At 36.9% G+C, this 18,254-nt stretch overlaps 1 protein-coding gene across 18 annotated transcripts in view; it reads left to right on the plus strand.

The window, feature by feature from the left end:
• The window catches only part of IMMP1L (inner mitochondrial membrane peptidase subunit 1), an 83,332-nt gene that overhangs the window by 48,128 nt on the left and 16,950 nt on the right, over positions 1-18,254 (plus strand). For 16 of the 18 annotated variants that reach the window (XM_065528341.1, XM_065528347.1, XM_065528351.1 and 13 more), the window contains 2 exons: positions 214-302; positions 4,497-4,623. The exons of 1 other annotated variant lie outside the window; for it this stretch is intronic. In XM_065528341.1, coding sequence (XP_065384413.1) covers positions 214-302; positions 4,497-4,623 — 216 coding nt within the window. The remainder of the gene's footprint in view (positions 1-213; positions 303-4,496; positions 4,624-18,254) is intronic. One more of the 18 variants, XR_012423356.1, reaches the window with a different exon arrangement.

The following is an 18,254-nucleotide window of genomic DNA, read 5'->3' on the forward strand; positions in this document are numbered from 1 at the left end:
TCAATAATCCATTTATAACATATTTTTCTATATTTCCAGACTTAGTGGCTACTCTAGAGTTGAACTTATTTGAGAACTGCCAGATTTTCATGAATCATCCCCCAAGCTTTAAGAACATTTGCTTGATTTTCTTTCTTTTAAGCCTGCTCAAATGATTTATGTTAAATTTAAAAGAGATTTTGAATTTAGATTACAAATTACCTCTCTTTTCAGTGTTCTGGACCATCAATGGAGCCTACAATTCAAAATTCAGATATTGTCTTTGCAGAAAATCTTAGTCGACATTTTTATGGTATCCAAAGGTAAATTTCTGTCATGGATATATTAAATTTACAGTGAAAATATATACACACATTATGTCTTTTCTGCAATTCCTTAACTTCATCTTTAAAAACTGTTCCATAAATAAACATGTTAATAACCAGCTAGTTAAAATTTTGTCTTTCAGTTTGAGAAATTTTAATAGTTTCTCAAACATATGTAGTATCTTGGGTCATTGTATCTCTTGCGTCATTGTAAAAAATAATTAACAGTCCCTTACAATATACATGTAAGCTTAACTTTTTTCTATTGGGTTTTAGAATGTTTTCAGTTAAGAACTAGGAACTTAGGTATTACATTACAGATCCAAATCAATGTTTTTGTTCTTTAATTTAAAAAATAATCCTGTAGTTCTATTGTTTGCTATCTTATTCTCTATGTATAGCCTATGATGACTGTTTGATGGTTTTTATTTTTTTTAATTTTCTGATACACATTTTTTGAGATGAGGTCTTGCTCTGGCTCCCAGGCTGGAGTGCAGTGACACGATCTCAGCTCCCTGCAGCCTCAACCTCCTGGGCTCCAGTGATCCTTCCCCTCGGTCTCCCAAGTAGCTGTGACTACAGGTATATACACCACGCCCAGATAATTTTTGTAGTTTTTGTAGAGACTGGGTTTCGCCATGTTGCCCAGCCTGGTCTCAAAGTCCTGAGCTCAAGCAATCCGCTCACCTCAGCCTGCCAAAGTGTTGAGATTACAGGTGTGAGCCACCATGCCCAGCCCATTTGATGATTTTTAGATTACATCATTGTATATAGCTGAGAACCAGGAATTGTATATATTATGAGTCTCCTGATTAATTATATTAACTTGAATAACTCCTGGGCAAATATTGTTTGTCACGAAACCTTTTAAAGTCCTATTTCACGGGAGGCTGAGGCAGGAGAATTGCTTGAACCTGGGAGATGGAGGTTTCAGTGAGCCGAGATCGTGCCACTGCACTCCAGCCTGGGTGACAGAGCAAGACTCTTTCCCCCCCAAAAATAATTAAAAAATCCTGTTTCAAATGGTGGTTCCAATCCTTGTGATACCCTTTATTCCAGTTAACTCTATGAGAATGATCTCTTCCAAATGAATGTCAAGTATTAATAATTTAATATATTTTCTAAAGAGCACCTCTCTGATATCCTAAAATTTTGAGTCCATTTGGTTTTTATAATTCTGAAAAAATTCTATGCCTGCTTTCATTTCAGTAAACTACAAATTTGATTCCGTTGAGCTAGTATTTAGTTTATGGCATAATAAGTAGGTTTAGGCACTTCTCTTTCACTGTTCACCTTTGCTATAACCTATTGCACAGTACTGAAAATTGTTAAGAATACATTTCTTCACATTTATTGATCTTTCACCAGCCTTAGATTCTGCAGATAAACTCTCTTGGTCAAGCTGTATAGTTTGGCATGCTCCCTAGGTAATTCTTCTTCAAATCCTTTACCCATAACAACTTCTATATACTTAATTGTAGATATAGGAGTTATAAAATAAAACTTATATAATAGATTGTGTTGTTGCTCCCTTTTCTTTTTAACTTATATCAAATTATCCTTATATATCCTTTGAATTAACTGGAGACCTAGCCTCATGATGTAGCATGAAAACAAGCGTCTGTGTTCCATGCCAGTGACATAATTTTATTCACAATAATCCTTGGGCATCCTGAATGAGGAGCTGAACTTGTTGGCTGAATAGTTTTTGAATACACAGCTTGATATTTTTTAAACAATTACTCGTTGCATTCAGATAAGTGAAACAAATAACTACATTCAGTAAATGAATTCATATTCTTTGAAGATCTTATTTTGTACTCTATTCATCCAGGTTACAGGACAGCTCAAAATCTGGCATTTATGAGATATACCAAAGTAACTTTCAGATCCAAGGTAGCCAGCTGGTAACTTTTACTTAAAAAATATTACTGTCCTGAGTATTCTCTTTCTTTTACCCGCAGCACAGAACTCAAGATTTCAGGGGAATATTTGACTCCTGGTAAGGGGTCCTGTTGTTGGCTGCCTGTTTCTAAATGTAAAATAACCTTCCATTTAGGCAAGAGTAAAAGTTTGCATATCTAGTATCTAAAGCACATGGATGTCTCTTCAGTCAGCTGCAGAGAACACTCAACCTTGAGACAGTCAAATTTTTACTACTGCTTATTCTTTCAATAAATAGTAGTGAGCACCTAATTTATAAGATGTACCGTACATTATAGAGAATATTAAGATTAATGAGATATTGACACTAGTTTTCAAAAGCTTACTGTGTAGTAGAATAAGTTGTTTATAAATATGAGAAAATTTTAATAAGCTTCCTTTTAAAACTATTTGAAGGAGTTAAGAATCCAAGGGATATGTATTTTGATCTAAATGCTATGCATATGTCTAGTTAGACTACCAGAAATAAAGTTTATGTTAATACTACTTTCTACAAAAACAGCACGACTGAATTATGATTTCTATGTTGCCATTCGAGTGCAAAGTTTGTTTTAAGGGTCATATTGATTATTTGATCAAAGAACTTAAGCTTCATTAAACACCCATGGAAAAACGTCTCTTCCTCCAAAGCTACCCAAAATCAACTTTGATGGTGTGTTACAATTTTTGCAAATTTGTTCATCTGAACACATCCACTGACATGGTTCTAGTTGTTTAGAAAGAAAATACCGTATTCTATTTTCAAAAGAAGGCAACATCCAAATTATAGAATGTAATGATTTGCTACCTTTCAGCTCTTACCAAGAATAGCCTCAAGAGATCATCATTGTAAATACTATTTCTTCACTTTCTATAAAATTTCCGATAATGGTATCTTTCATTCTGTTATATAAGAATGTTTCTTGTGAATTTCTCTTTGATTTAGTTTTTAGGGAAAATTTTGTCTTACCTCCCAAACTGTTATTTTATTAAGTAATGATTTCCATGTAACTGGTCTTAATTTCTTCTGACTTGGCTCCCAAAGAGTTTAGAACCCATTTTAATGCTTCTATAGAGCAGTTACTAGGTTTCTGATTTCATCATCATTTTCCTTTTATTCTTATGACTTTTAATACTATTTTGACATATGCTTATTTTATTATAAGTAACATTAAACTATTTCTGGAACTAGGTACAATTAATAAGTAAATATGTTAAATCCTTTTAAATGTGTGTTAGTCAACAGAATTCACATATTGCTCGTTTTATGCAGAAAGAGCATTGTGTTCTGTTTGACTGTGGTCATTAGTCCTAGGTTCTGTCTTCTTCCTTTCCACTCTTTAGGATCTTTCTTATTTTTTATTACCAAATAGATTGTCAGTTCTTCTTATCATAAATCGTGTCTTCTGTAAGTAATCAGACCCTTATTGGTTTTATATGTTTGATGTCTCATTTTATTTTTCAGAGTGTATATTTGGGCAACTTTTAGCATTTTATTTTGTTATATCTTTTGATTTTTGTTCTCAAATATAAGTTCTTTTGATACAGGTTATAGGACTTATAAGCTATCATTCCTCAATTATTTGAGTTCTAGGGAAACATGGATGATGTTTTTACCTTTTTAGTGTACCCTAAAGTCAATCAGTGCTACTGCCTGGACAGCAATATTTGTTTACTTAATTTGTTAGTATTTATATGGAATTGTGTGGAGGGTTTTTTGTTTGTTTGTTTGTTTTGGTTCATTTGGGGTTTTTCTTGGTGTGTGTTTGTTTGTTTTTTTGAGCATGGTCTCAGTCTGTTGCCCATGGTGGCACGATCAGAGCTTACTGTAGCCATGAACTCCTGGTTTCAAGCAATCCCCTTGCCATAGCCTCCCAAAGTGCTGAGATTATAGTTGTGAGCCACTGTACCTGGCCTATATAGAATTGCTTTCCCACAATTTTGGTTCTAAGAATTTGGACACAGGAGTAAAGCATAGTGGATACAGTGCAAAAAGATAATTCTTGTGGAATTATCTGAAAGTTTAGAATCTTCTGAAATTATCAGAAATTTTAGATAGCCTTTTCATCACTCTTATTGTTGGATTCTCACCCAAAGTATTCAGTCGCAAAGGTTCTCAAAACCAGTAAATGTATGGAAGAGTCAGTATATGAGAGGATAAAGGTTATGGCTTTGTTTAAGTTGCCTTATAAAAGTATTAAAGCAGTGCCATGCATGTGTTTATGCTTAATAAATAATACAGACATTTCTTTGACTTTTCCCCCTCAGAGGTGACATTGTGATTGCAAAAAGCCCAAGTGATCCAAAATCAAATATTTGTAAAAGAGTAATTGGTTTGGAAGGAGACAAAATCCTCACCACTAGTCCATCAGATTTCTTTAAAAGCCATAGTTATGTAAGTAACATTTCAATTATGTTATTTTTTGGTGTCATAATTGATTAACATTAACTGAATGCTGACAAAAGAAAATAATGTTTATTCATATTTTGAATGTAAGAAAAAATGCATCCAGTAGAATTTAAATATATTTATATCAAGAACAATTCAGCCATTATATTTTATATATTTTAGTTACTTTTAAAATCTACATAAACATCGTAATAATTGTTACAGGCAAAATTTACCAGTGGATGCTAAAATTATTGGAAAAAAGTTTGAGAAGAAATAGAACTTTGCATAATCTTAAAGTATCTCTCCCAAGATATTTATTACAAAAGGAAAAAACCTTAGAGGTGAAACCTGTCAGGCACCACTTTAACTGAGTTATCTTCATCATTATAACATGATATATCAACATAATGTAGCCTCTGATTGAAGCATCAAGAAGGGCACTTGCAGGAAAAAAAAGTTACAACCTCAGTCTACTCATGAGAAAACATAAGACAATTCCAAATTGAGGGTCATTCTACAATATAACTGACCAATACTCTTCAAAAATGTCAAGGTCATAAAAAACACGGAAACATTGAGGACCTGTCATATATTGGAGCAGACAAAGGAGATATGATAACTAAATGCATTTGGGATCCTGGCTTAGAAGGATTTTCCACTATTAGTGGGAAGTCTGACAAAATCAAATAAACCCTATGCTTTATTTTTTTTTAACATCCTATTTAAATTTTGATAATCAAAATTGTGTATATTGAAATTGTATACAACCACTTTGCTTGTACAGCTAGAAAAGTGCAAGAATAGTAAAATGGAAGAATGAAGAGTAGATACAATGTGTTAGCTCCTTTCACCAATCACATGGCTTCTGTAACAGAGCTTAGGGGAAGAGATGGCCTTTTGTTTACTCAGTATATACTCTTCTTACTTTAATAATTATAGCTTAATTTTCTACTTTACTGTACATCTTCTGTGTCACTATCAAATTATTGATGCGGCTGTTAACTAACATTATCTCTGTATTCATCCTCAATGTAAACAGACAACTGAATAGAGACATTGTCATCATAAATTTATTTTGAACCATAATAGCCTCTGATTGCCCTATAAGTAAGTTTGATCAATAGACTGTTAAATAATCAATCTTATTTATTTACCATTTGTAATAGACTATGGTTCAGCTGTACAAGTGCTTTTGATGTTTATTACTACAATGCTAAATACACAGTAATTGTTATCTTATGGTGATAACAGTGTTAAAGATGATAGTGTGCTGTCAGGTAACATATTTTTCTACTATTGCTTTCATCATGGACACTGTATCCTCTTCTCCTTAAAAAATGTTAGATTTTTCATGTAATTTCACCTTCATATGACTATTGGCATTTCCTGAGATATTCTAGTCACTTCTGAATTGCTTTAGCATCATGTGTGTACTTGAAACCAGAAATGATATCAACAGACAGAACAACAGAGCAAATAAATACCATATCGTTGTTGTCGATTTCTTTTTAAGAGTTATTAGAGGAGGATGTCAGTACAAAAGGATTCAGATGAAGTCTCTGCTAAGTAATCAGAGAAGATAACCAGCACTGTAAGATGTAAATTTTTTAAATGTTCTATTCAAGGAAAATATTCATTGAGTTTTTTTTTTTTTTTTTAATTGACACAAAATAATTGTACATTATTTATGGGGTATAGTGTGATGTTTCAGTACTAATATACATTGTATAAAAATGAAATTAGTATATTTAGCATATCTATCACCTCATGTATTTTTTTTTTATTATACTTTAAGTTCTAGGGTACATGTGCATAACGTGCAGGTTTGTTACATATGTATACTTGTGCCATGTTGGCGTGCTGCACCCGTCAACTCGTCAGTACCCATCAGCTTGTCATTTACATCAGGTATAACTCCCAATGCAATCCCTCCCCCTTCCCTCCTCCCCATGATAGGCCCCAGTATATGATGTTCCCCTTCCCGAGTCCAAGTGATCTCATTGTTCAGTTCCCACATATGAGTGAGAGCATGCGGTGTTTGGTTTTCTGTTCTTGTGATAGTTTGCTGAGAATGATGGTTTCCAGCTACATCCATGTCCCTACAAAGGACACAAACTCATCCTTTTTTATGGCTGCATAGTCTTCCATGGTGTATATGTGCCACATTTTCTTAATCCAGTCTGTCACTGATGGACATTTGGGTTGGTTCCAAGTCTTTGCTATTGTGAATAGTGCCACAATAAACAGACGTGTGCATGTGTCTTTATAGCAGCATGATTTATAATCCTTTGGGTATATACCCAGTAATGGGATGGCTAGGTCATATGGTACTTCTAGTTCTAGATCCTTGAGGAATCGCCATACTGTTTTCCAGAATGGTTGAACTAGTTTACAGTCCCACCAACAGTGTAAAAGTGTTCCTATTTCTCCACATCCTCTCCAGCACCTGTTGTTTCCTGACTTTTTAATGATCGCCATTCTAACTGGTGTGAGATGGTATCTCATTGTGGTTTTGATTTGCATTTCTCTGATGGCAAGTGATGATGAGCATTTTTTCATGTGTCTGTTGGCTATATGAATGTCTTCTTTTGAGAAATGTCTGTTCATATCCTTTGCCTACTTTTTGATGGGGTTGTTTGTTTTTTTCTTGTAAATTTGTTTGAGTTCTTTGTAAGTTCTGGATATTAGTCCTTTGTCAGATGAGTAGATTGCAAATATTTTCTCCCATTCTGTAGGTTGCCTGTTCACTCTGATGGTAGTTTCTTTTGCTGTGCAGAAGCTCTTTAGTTTAATTAGATCCCATATGTCAATTTTGGCTTTTGTTGCCGTTGCTTTTGGTGTTTTAGACATGAAGTCCTTGCCCATGCCTATGTCCTGAATGGTATTACCTAGGTTTTCTTCTAGGATTTTTATGGTATTAGGTCTAACATTTAAGTCTCTAATCCGTCTTGAATTAATTTTTGTATAAGGAGTAAGGAAAGGATCCAGTTTCAGCTTTCTACTTAGGGCTAGCCAATTTTCCCAGCACCATTTATTAAATAGGGAATCCTTTCCCCATTTCTTGTTTTTGTCAGGTTTGTCAAAGATCAGATGGCTGTAGATGTGTGGTATTATTTCTGAGGACTCTGTTCTGTTCCATTGGTCTATATCTCTGTTTTGGTACCAGTACCATGCTGTTTTGGTTACTGTAGCCTTGTAGTATAGTTTGAAGTCAGGTAGCGTGATGCTTCCAGCTTTGTTCTTTTGACTTAGGATTGTCTTGGCAATGCGGGGTCTTTTTTGGTTCCATATGAACTTTAAAGTAGTTTTTTCCAATTCTGTGAAGAAAGTCATTCGTAGCTTGATGGGGATGGCATTGAATCTATAAATTACCTTGGGCAGTATGGCCATTTTCACGATATTGATTCTTCCTATCCATGAGCATGGTATGTTCTTCCATTTGTTTGTGTCCTCTTTTATTTCACTGAGTGGTGGTTTGTAGTTCTCCTTGAAGAGGTCCTTTACATCCCTTGTAAGTTGGATTCCTAGGTATTTTATTCTCTTTGAAGCAATTGTGAATGGGAGTTCACTCATGATTTGGCTCTCTGTCTGTTACTGGTGTATAAGAATGCTTGTAATTTTTACACATTGATTCTGTATCCTGAGACTTTGCTGAAGTTGCTTATCAGCTTAAGGAGATTTTTGGGCCGAGACAATGGGGTTTTCTAAATATACAATCATGTCACCTGCAAACAGGGACAATTTAACTTCTTCTTTTCCTAACTGAATACCCTTGATTTCTTTCTCTTGCCTGATTGCCCTAGCCAGAACTTCCAACACTATGTTGAATAGGAGTGGTGAGAGAGGGCATCCCTGTCTTGTGCCAGTTTTCAAAGGGAATTTTTCCAGTTTTTGCCCATTCAGGATGATATTGGCTGTGGGTTTGTCATAAATAGCTCTTATGATTTTGAGGTACGTTCCATCAATACCGAATTTATTGAGCGTTTTTAGCATGAAGGGCTGTTGAATTTTGTCAAAGGCCTTTTCTGCATCTATTGAGATATTCATGTAGTTTTTGTCGTTGGTTCTGTTTATATGCTGGATTACGTTTATTGATATGCGTATGTTGAACCAGCCTTGCATCCAAGGGATGAAGCTCACTTGATCATGGTGGATAAGCTTTTTGATGTGCTGCTGGATCCGGTTTGCCAGTATTTTATTGAGGATTTTTACATCGATGTTCATCAGGGATATTGGTCTAAAATGTTGTGTCTCTGCCAGGCTTTGGTATCAGGATGATGTTGGCCTCATAAAATGAGTTAGGGAGGATTTCCTCTTTTTCTATTGATTGGAATAGTTTCAGAAGGAATGGTACCAGCTCCTCCTTGTACCTCTGGTAGAATTCAGCTGTGAATCCATCTAGTCCTGGACTTTTTTTGGTTGGTAAACTATTAATTATTGCCTCAATTTCAGACCCTGCTGTTGGTCTATTCAGGGATTCAGCTTCTTCCTGGTTTAGTCTTGGAAGAGTGTAAGTGTCCAGGAAATTATCCATTTCTTCTAGGTTTTCTAGTTTATGTGCGTAGAGGTGTTTATAGTATTCTCTGATGGTAGTTTGTATTTCTGTGGGGTCGGTGGTGATACCCCCTTTATCATTTTTTATTGCATCTATTTGATTCTTCTCTCTTTTCTTCTTTATTAGTCTTGCTAGCGGTCTATCAATTTGTTGATCTCTTCAAAAAACCAACTCCTGGATTCATTGATTTTTTTGGAGGGTTTTTTGTGTCTCTATCTCCTTCCGTTCTGCTCTGATCTTAGTTATTTCTTGCCTTCTGCTAGCTTTTGAATGTGTTTGCTCTTGCTTCTCTAGTTCTTTTAATTGTGATGTTAGAGTGTCAATTTTAGATCTTTCCAGCTTTCTCTTGTGGGCATTTAGTGCTATAAATTTCCCTCTACACACTGCTTTAAATGTGTCCCAGAGATTCTGGTATGTTGTATCTTTGTTCTCATTGGTTTTAAAGAACATCTTTATTTCTGCCTTCATTTCATTATGTACCCAGTAGTCATTCAGGAGCAGGTTATTCAGTTTCCATGTAGTTGAGTGGTTTTGATTGAGTTTCTTAGTCCTGAGTTCTAGTTTGATTGCACTGTGGTCTGAGAGACAGTTTGTCATAATTTCCGTTCTTGTACATTTGCTGAGGAGTGCTTTACTTCCAATTATGTGGTCAATTTTGGAATAAGTGTGATGTGGTGCTGAGAAGAATGTATGTTCTGTTGATTTGGGGTGGAGAGTTCTGTAGATGTTTATTAGGTCTGCTTGCTGCAGAGATGAGTTCAATTCCTGGATATCCTTGTTAACTTTCTGTCTCGTTGATCTGTCTAATGTTGACAGTGTGGTGTTGAAGTCTCCCATTTTTATTGTATGGGAGTCTAAGTCTCTTTGTAAGTCTCTAAGGATTTGCTTTATGAATCTGGGTGCTCCTGTATTGGGTGCATATATATTTAGGATAGTTAGCTCTTCCTGTTGAATTGATCCCTTTACCATTATGTAATGGCCTTCTTTGTCTCTTTTGATCTTTGATGGTTTAAAGTTTGTTTTATCAGAGACTAGGATTGCAACCCCTGTTTTTTTTTTGTTCTCCATTTGCTTGGTAGATCTTCCTCCGTCCCTTTATTTTGAGCCTATGTATGTCTCTGCATGTGAGATGAGTCTCCTGAATACAGCAAACTGATGGGTCTTGACTCTTTATCCAGTTTGCCAGTCTGTTTCTTTTAACTGGAGTATTTAGTCCATTTACATTTAAGGTTAATATTGTTACGTGTGAACTTGATCCTGCCATTATGATATTAAATGGTTATTTTGCTCGTTAGTTGATGCAGTTTCTTCCTGGCCTTGATGGTCTTTACATTTTGGCATGTTTTTGCAATGGCTGGTACCGGTTGTTCCTTTCCATGTTTAGTGCTTCCTTCAAGGTGTCTTGTAAGGCAGGCCTGATGGTGACAAAATCTCTAAGCATTTGCTTATCTGTAAAGGATTTTATTTCTCCTTCACTTATGAAACTTAGTTTGGCTGGATATGAAATTCTGGGTTGAAAATTCTTTTTTTTAAGAATGTTGAATATTGGCCCCCACTCTCTTCTGGCTTGTAGAGTTTCTACCGAGAGATCTGCTGTTAGTCTGATGGGCTTCCCTTTGTGGGTAACCCGACCTTTCTCTCTGGCTGCCCTTAAGATTTTTTCCTTCATTTCAACTTTGGTGAATCTGGCAATTATGTGTCTTGCAGTTGCTCTTCTCGAGGAGTATGTTTGTGACATTCTCTGTATTTCCTGAATTTGAATGTTGGCCTGCCCTATTAGGTTGGGGAAGTTCTCCTGGATGATGTCCTGAAGAGTGTTTTCCAACTTGGTTCCATATTCCCCCTCACTTTCAGGCACCCCAATCAGACGTAGATTTGGTCTTTTTACATAATCCCATACTTCTTGCAGGCTTTGTTCATTTCTTTTTCTTCTTTTTTCTTTAGATTTCTCTTCTCGCTTCATTTCATTCATTTGATCCTCAGTCGCTGATACTCTTTCTTCCAGTTGATCAAGTTGGTTACTGAAGCTTGTGCATTTGTCACGTATTTCTCGTGTCATGGTTTTTATCTTTGTCAGTTCGTTTATGGCCTTCTCTGCATTAATTATTCTAGTTATCAATTCTTCCACTCTTTTTTCATGATTTTTAGTTTCTTTGCACTGGGTACGTAATTCCTCCTTTAGCTCTGAGAAGTTTGATAGACTGAAGCCTTATTCTCTCATCTCGTCAAAGTCATTCTCTGTCCAGCTTTGATCCGTTGCTGGCGATGAGCTGCGTTCCTTTGCAGGGGGAGATGCGCTCTGATTTTTTGAATTTCCAGCTTTTCTGCCCTGCTTTTTCCCCATCTTTGTGGTTTTATCTGCCTCTGGTCTTTGATGATGGTGACGTACTGATGGGGTTTTGGTGTGGGTATCCTTCCTGTTTGTTAGTTTTCCTTCTAACAGTGAGGACCCTCAGCTGTAGGTCTGTTGGAGATTGCTTGAGGTCCACTCCAGACCCTGTTTGCCTGGGTATCAGCAGCACAGACTGCAGGAGATAGAATATTGCTGAACAGCAAGTGTACCTGTCTGAGTCTTGCTTTGGAAGCTCCCTCTCAGGGGTGTACTCCACTGTGTGAGGTGTGGGGTGTCGGTCTGCCCCTAGTGGGGAATGTCTCCCAGTTAGGCTACTCAGGGGTCAGGGACCCACTTGAGCAGGCAGTCTGTCTGTTCTCAGATCTCAACCTCCGTGTTGGGAGATCCACTGCTCTCTTCAAAGCTGTCAGACAGAGTCGTTTGCGTCTGCAGAGGTTTCTGCTGCTTTTGTTGTTGTTGTTGTTTAGCAGTGCCCTGTCGCCGGAGGTGGAGTCTACAGAGACTGACAGGCCTCCTTGAGCTGCTGTGAGGTCCACCCAGTTCGAGCTTCCCAGCGTCTTTGTTTACCTACTTAAGCCTCAGCAATGGCGGGCGCCCCTCCCCCAGCCTCACTGCTGCCTTGCAGTTAGATCGCAGACTGCTGTGCTAGCAATGAGGGAGGCTCCCTGGGCGTGGGACCCTCCCGGCGAGGTGTGGGATATAATCTCCTGGTGTGCCCGTTTGCTAAGACCCTTGGTAAAGGGCAGTATTGGGGTGGGAGTTACCCGATTTTCCAGGTGTTATGTGTCTCAGTTCCCCTGGCTAGGAAAAGGGATTCCCTTCCCCCTTGAGCTTTCCAGGTGAGGCAATGCCTTGCCCTGCTTCAGCTCTGGCTGGTCGGGCTGCAGCAGCTATCCCTAGTGAGATGAACCCAGTACCTCAGTTGAAAATGCAGAATTCACCTCTCTTCTGTGTTGCTCGTGCTGGGAGCTGGAGACTGGAGCTGTTCCTATTCGGCCATCTTCCACCTCATGTATTTTTTATTTCCTTGTAGTGAGAACATTCAAAATCCTCTTGGTTTTTTTTTTTTTTTTTTTTTTTGTTTGTTTGTTTTTTGGACATGGTCTTGCTCTGTTGCCCAAGCTGGAGTGCAGTGGCACAATCTCAGCTCACTGCAACCTCCTCCTCCAGGGCTCAGATGCTCCTTCCACATCAGTCTTCTGTATATGAAGGAGTAGCTCCTTCATATACAACACAATATTGTTAACCATAATCCCTCTACTGTGTGGTAGAACACCAGTAGGGCATTCTGTTACTGAGTTTTTATATATTTGATAAATGTACAAATTACATGACATTGCCATTTTGTTCTGGGTGTATTCCATTCACTTTTGTTAGACAAATTTGTAAGTATACAGTACATCATTCTAATAATCTTGGTCAACACTTGTTTTGTACTTCATCCATACTGTTGAGAATCTTTTCAAAGGTTAACTTGTTTAATTTTCACAACAGCAACATGATGAGTAGGTAATAGTAGTATTTTACTGATAGGTAATCTAAAGAAGGAAGCTAAATAACTTGCCCAATTTCAAACAGTGAGAGGATTGAAACACAAGTAGTGGCTTCAGAATCTGTAACCCTCACGATGCCACTACTACTTCTTTCAGAATACACTTTGCCTATTTCTGTTCCCATCTCATCAAATTATACTTACTTTAAAATGTATTTGTCTTTATTATTTTTAAAAAAACGCAGGGAAGTATTTCTGATCAGGGGCAGTATTGGTTCTGAAAGAGAAGCCAGTGTTTTTGAGAGTTTGTCCCTTGCCAGTTTTTCTACGCTGGGTTATTCAAGTCCTAAGAATTGTGTAGCTATTACAGAACCACTTTAGCAAATGTGTTCCTTTAATCAAGGTGATTTATAACAAAATTTCATCCAAGTTTGGAGTGCTCTGAGAAGATAGCCAAAATGTTTGCAGGGTCTACCCCTTTTGTCTGTCCCTTTTTTTTAGCTATCTCAGAAGCACACTGGTACAGTATTTTATGAAATGAGTTTCTTACCCTTACCTCTGCATTCTCTTAGAAAAATCATTGTTGTTTATAAGATGAAGATATTACCATTCATATCTTGATTGAGCTGCTTAATAAAATGAACAATATTAAAATATGTTTTGAATTCCAGACTGAGAAAGTTTATTCTTGTATTTAGGTGCTTCAGAAAGCCAAACACCAAAATTCTTCATTGGAATCTAGCCTGTAGAGTTTAGCATGTCAAAGAAATAGCCTTGTTTGTAGGTTGGCAGAAAAGAACATAAACAAATCATTGGTTAAGTGATGTAGTGATGTGGGATCATTTTATTCTTTCCAGAGTTCTTTTTTGTTTGTTTTCCATTCCAGAGTTTTAAAAGACCACGTGGCGAGCAACGCTTATGAATCAGCTTTACTTTTTACTGTTAGGTATTTGGAAACTAAGCAGTCCCTGTTAAGACGCTGTTGTGGGCCTGGCACGGTGGCTCACGCCTGTAATCCCAGTACTTGAGAGGCCAAGGCAGGCAGATCACCTGAGGTCAGGAGTTTGAGACCAGCCTGCCCAACATGGCGAAACCCTCTCTCTGCTAAAAATACAAAAAAATTAGCCGGGTGTGGTGACAGGCGCCTGTAATCTCAGCTACTTGGGAGGCTGAGGCAGGAGAATCCCTTCAACCTGCGAGGTGGAGGTTGCAGTGAGCCGAGATTGCGCCACTGCACTCCAGCCTGGGCAATGAGAGTGAAACTCTGTCTCAAGAAAAGAGGGGGAAAAAAAAAGATGCTGTTTGTTTTGTTTATTTTGAAGGTACTGAAGCCAATAATTCTTTCCTGGGGTTATGTATGAACTAAGCATTGGCTACTGTAAAGATATGAGATTAATTTGTGACTCTTGAAAGAAACAAATTGTCATGAACTCAAATATATTGAGTATGTTGCCTTTCTGTATATTCTACAGGAATTCCTCAGTTTGCTGCTAGAAGCTATTGCTTTATCAGAAAAAAGAATTTAGTTGGAAGTAGGAGCATGTAGCAAATAAGAAATAACTAAAATGAGTTGGCTGGGCGTGGTGGCTCAAGCCTGTAATCCCACTTTGGGAGGCCGAGACGGGCGGATCACAAGGTCAGGAGATCGAGACCATCCTGGCTAACATGGTGAAACCCCGTCTCTACTAAAAATACAAAAAACTAGCCGGGCGAGGTGGCGGGAGCCTGTAGTCCCAGCTACTCGGGAGGCTGAGGCAGGAGAATGGCGTAAACCCGGGAGGCAGAGCTTGCAGTGAGCTGAGATCCGGCCACTGCACTCCAGCCTGGGTGACAGAGCGAGACTCCGTCTCAAAAAAAAAAAATAAATAAATAAAATAAAATGAGTTGGCATTCTCCTATTGGTTTGCACAGGAGGCAAAATGCAAAGTAAACCTCTATTTAATTTAGTCTCTATTCCCTTAGGGAATGTAGGGACAGGGCTCAGAAATACACTAAAATTTTGTTATAAAGCCAATTAAGAAGAAACACACTTCATAATGTTTATTAGTATAATATTGTGTGATAATCCAGGACTATGCTTTTAATCCATGGGGTAACTGTGGAATAGTTAGGCATTTTGAAATATAATAAATTCCTATCAACAAATATGTTGTAAAATCTACATCTAAACAAACTCCCTGGACACCACATCCTCCTATAGGGAAGAGTTGTGTATAGTTAACTCCATTCTGAGCTTCGTATTATTTTTTTGAACTCATTCCAGTTAGGCTTTGGTCTCCACCACTTCATTGATGGTTCTTGTCAAAGTCCCTAATGACTTCTCTTGTTGTCTCTCCAGTGATCAACTCTCAGTCCTCATCATACTTGACCTATTGTTAGTATTTGAAATAGTTGTTCTCAAAACTTGGGTTCACTTAGTTTTTGGGACACTGCTCTTTTTGGTTTTTTTCCTATCTTTCTTCTGAATTTCCTTTATTGGTTCCTCCTCATATCCAAATATTGGAATGATCTTCAAACCCTGGAGTTAACTAAAGGTTCGTATTTTAAATTTTCTGTTGTTTATCTACACTTATACTTTAGCTGACCTCATCCTGTCTCATGGTTTTATGTACAGTACTTTTTAACTTACTCTCAAATGTATATCAACTATAACCTCTTCCGTGAACTCTAGAATCATGTCTAATTGTCTAATATCTTCACTTTAATGAATAATGGTCATCTCAAACTTACTGTATCCAAAGTTAAAATCCTGATTTTCTTTCCCTAACTGACTCCTTCCATACACTTCCCATCACAGTAAAGAAAACCCCATGCTACTTTTTCAGGCCACAAACCTTAGAGTTATCTTTACTCTCCTTCTCTTTCACCCTACATCCAATCCCTTAGCAAATCATGATTATACCTTCTATATATAATCAGAATCAAACCACGTTTTGCTACTGTCACTGCTACCATCCATTAGTTTGCAAGATGAACTCATCTCTCTCATTTTGTTGCAGTAATTTTTGAACTGTTTTCTTTGCTTATACCCTTCCAATTTTCTGGCTTCTCTACCCCTTCCGTTGATATTCTCCACACAGCAGATAAGGTCATCCTTTTTGATGATGATGCTTTTTAAGAGTGATTATGTCACTACTCTTCTGCTTAAAGACCCCATTGGCTCCCCATTTCACTTATAATAAAAGCCATAGGCCTTATGGTGGCCTGCAAGACCCTGCATAATCATTTTCCCTGCTGCCTTTCTTGTAATTATTGTGTCATTTGTCTGTTGTCTGTGTTTGCTTTGTCTAAAATGTCAGAGTTGAATAGTTGTGATAGAAACTATATGGCTTGCAACGCCTGGACTATTTCCTATCTGTCACTTTTCAGAAAAAGTTTGCTGACCCCCTGATCTAGAGCGTAAGATTCTTGGTGATAGGGACTCATTTTAATCGCAGTTGATTTCATATCATTTCAACTGTGATTTGGCAGCTAGTGATATTTTTAAAATACTTGAAGGGTGGACAGATCTAGATATATATGAATAGGGTGCTAGTTTCTTTTCTACTTCTACTCCTTTGTTCTACTGGTTTCTACTGCAAACTTGCTCCCAAGTAAATGCATGATGTTATGACTTCTCAGAAGATGTTTGTGGAGCCTACCACTCTGCTGAACTGGCCAATCTGTGGTCATTCTAGTCTTCATAGAATTGAAAGCTAAGCTATTTCCAATGGTAAGACTACCTGACTGCCTTACACAATGGTAGGTGAAAGTTGTAGAAAATATTGGACTGTTCCTCTTACTGTGTACCAGGAGAGCAGAGTGCTGATTAAATATTTCTTTTCCTAAGTGACTTCTATTTAGGACCGCATATTTTTCAGACCTTTCTTTAAGTAGAATAAAAATTCACCAGGCTCTGAATTGACTTATCACTATGGAATACTGAACTTAGTTAAGGTTAAGTCTCCTAAAGTACTGGGGGAATTGAGGCATACTGGGCTTACCTTGTTGTCATTTTGAAGGAAGCATTGGTGCCCCTGAAATGCTATGGTGGTTTTATTATGATGAAGGCTAAGTTGCCCTTGCAACATTCATTGCCTACTAATTAGGTTGTGTGGTAATAAAAGTTTCTGCATTTCTGTAGACATACATGTGCCTTTTGAACATATTTAACTACTATACAGATAATTTGTTCTTTTGGCCCTTTTATTGGTTTATCGGCTTAATGATGGGTAATGTTGTTACCTGGAGTTTATAAATTTCTCCTTTTAGGATTTTCTGTGGTTGTTCATTGTAAAATGAAGAATCATTTTTAAAATCTTTAAATAAAACCTTATTTACTGAATTTTCATGTCTTAACCATAGTAGCTACCTTGTATTGAGAATAGACATATTAATAGAATATGATTATGGAAATTTCAGTGTATTCTGTGGTTAGTGTGGTTAGTGCATAGCAGTCTTTTGCTGTTGTTACAGGAAACAAATCTGTACTTATTAGAAAAATCATGTTTTTACTTTTATCTGAGGGCTACTAAAGATATCTGGCTATTTAATTTAAAGGTTTTTGGCTGTCTTTGATACCATAGATGTCAGCGTTATACACAAAAGGTGAAACATTGTTCACCAAATAATAATCCATTATCACAGCAGAGTGATGGGAGGTGACTAAGGAATGTAGTTATTTCTTATGTTTTTCTTTGTGAATTGTAGAGTATGTTAATAACATCATTATTACTGGCAGAAATGTAAGAAGTAGAGACAATTTTACATTTCAGAAAGAACTGATTAAATGTTATTAGGATGTACTGGTGGTATAGTGTATTAAAAGGAGAACTTGGAAATGTAACAATATGGTAATAATAAAGCTATTTTACAGTGTATTAGATAATATTTAAATAAAACTAATGGACAACCTAAGAAACAATCTTACTAATTAGCATTACAAAATGGTCACTTTATATAGTTAACACTAATAGTCCTTTAATGAATACTGTGTATTTAGGTTATAGTTCGAATCCCTGAATATTCTAAATGCTGTCTTTCTATTTGTTTAAATGTCATTTCCCTTAGCTAAAAGTCAACCATCTGGTCTTCTATTACCACTTGTATTATAAACAGAAAAAAGTACTCCTCTGTAGAGAGAGGAATCATCAGATTGAAAGGGCTTGTGTATTATAAGCTGCTGATATACTAAATCCTTATGTCATTTAAATAGAAGAACTGCCTAATAATGTCACTTATTACAACTAGGGTAT

Source organism: Macaca fascicularis, chromosome 14, assembly GCF_037993035.2.
Source record: "Macaca fascicularis isolate 582-1 chromosome 14, T2T-MFA8v1.1".
In the NCBI taxonomy this organism is placed as follows: domain Eukaryota; kingdom Metazoa; phylum Chordata; class Mammalia; order Primates; family Cercopithecidae; genus Macaca; species Macaca fascicularis.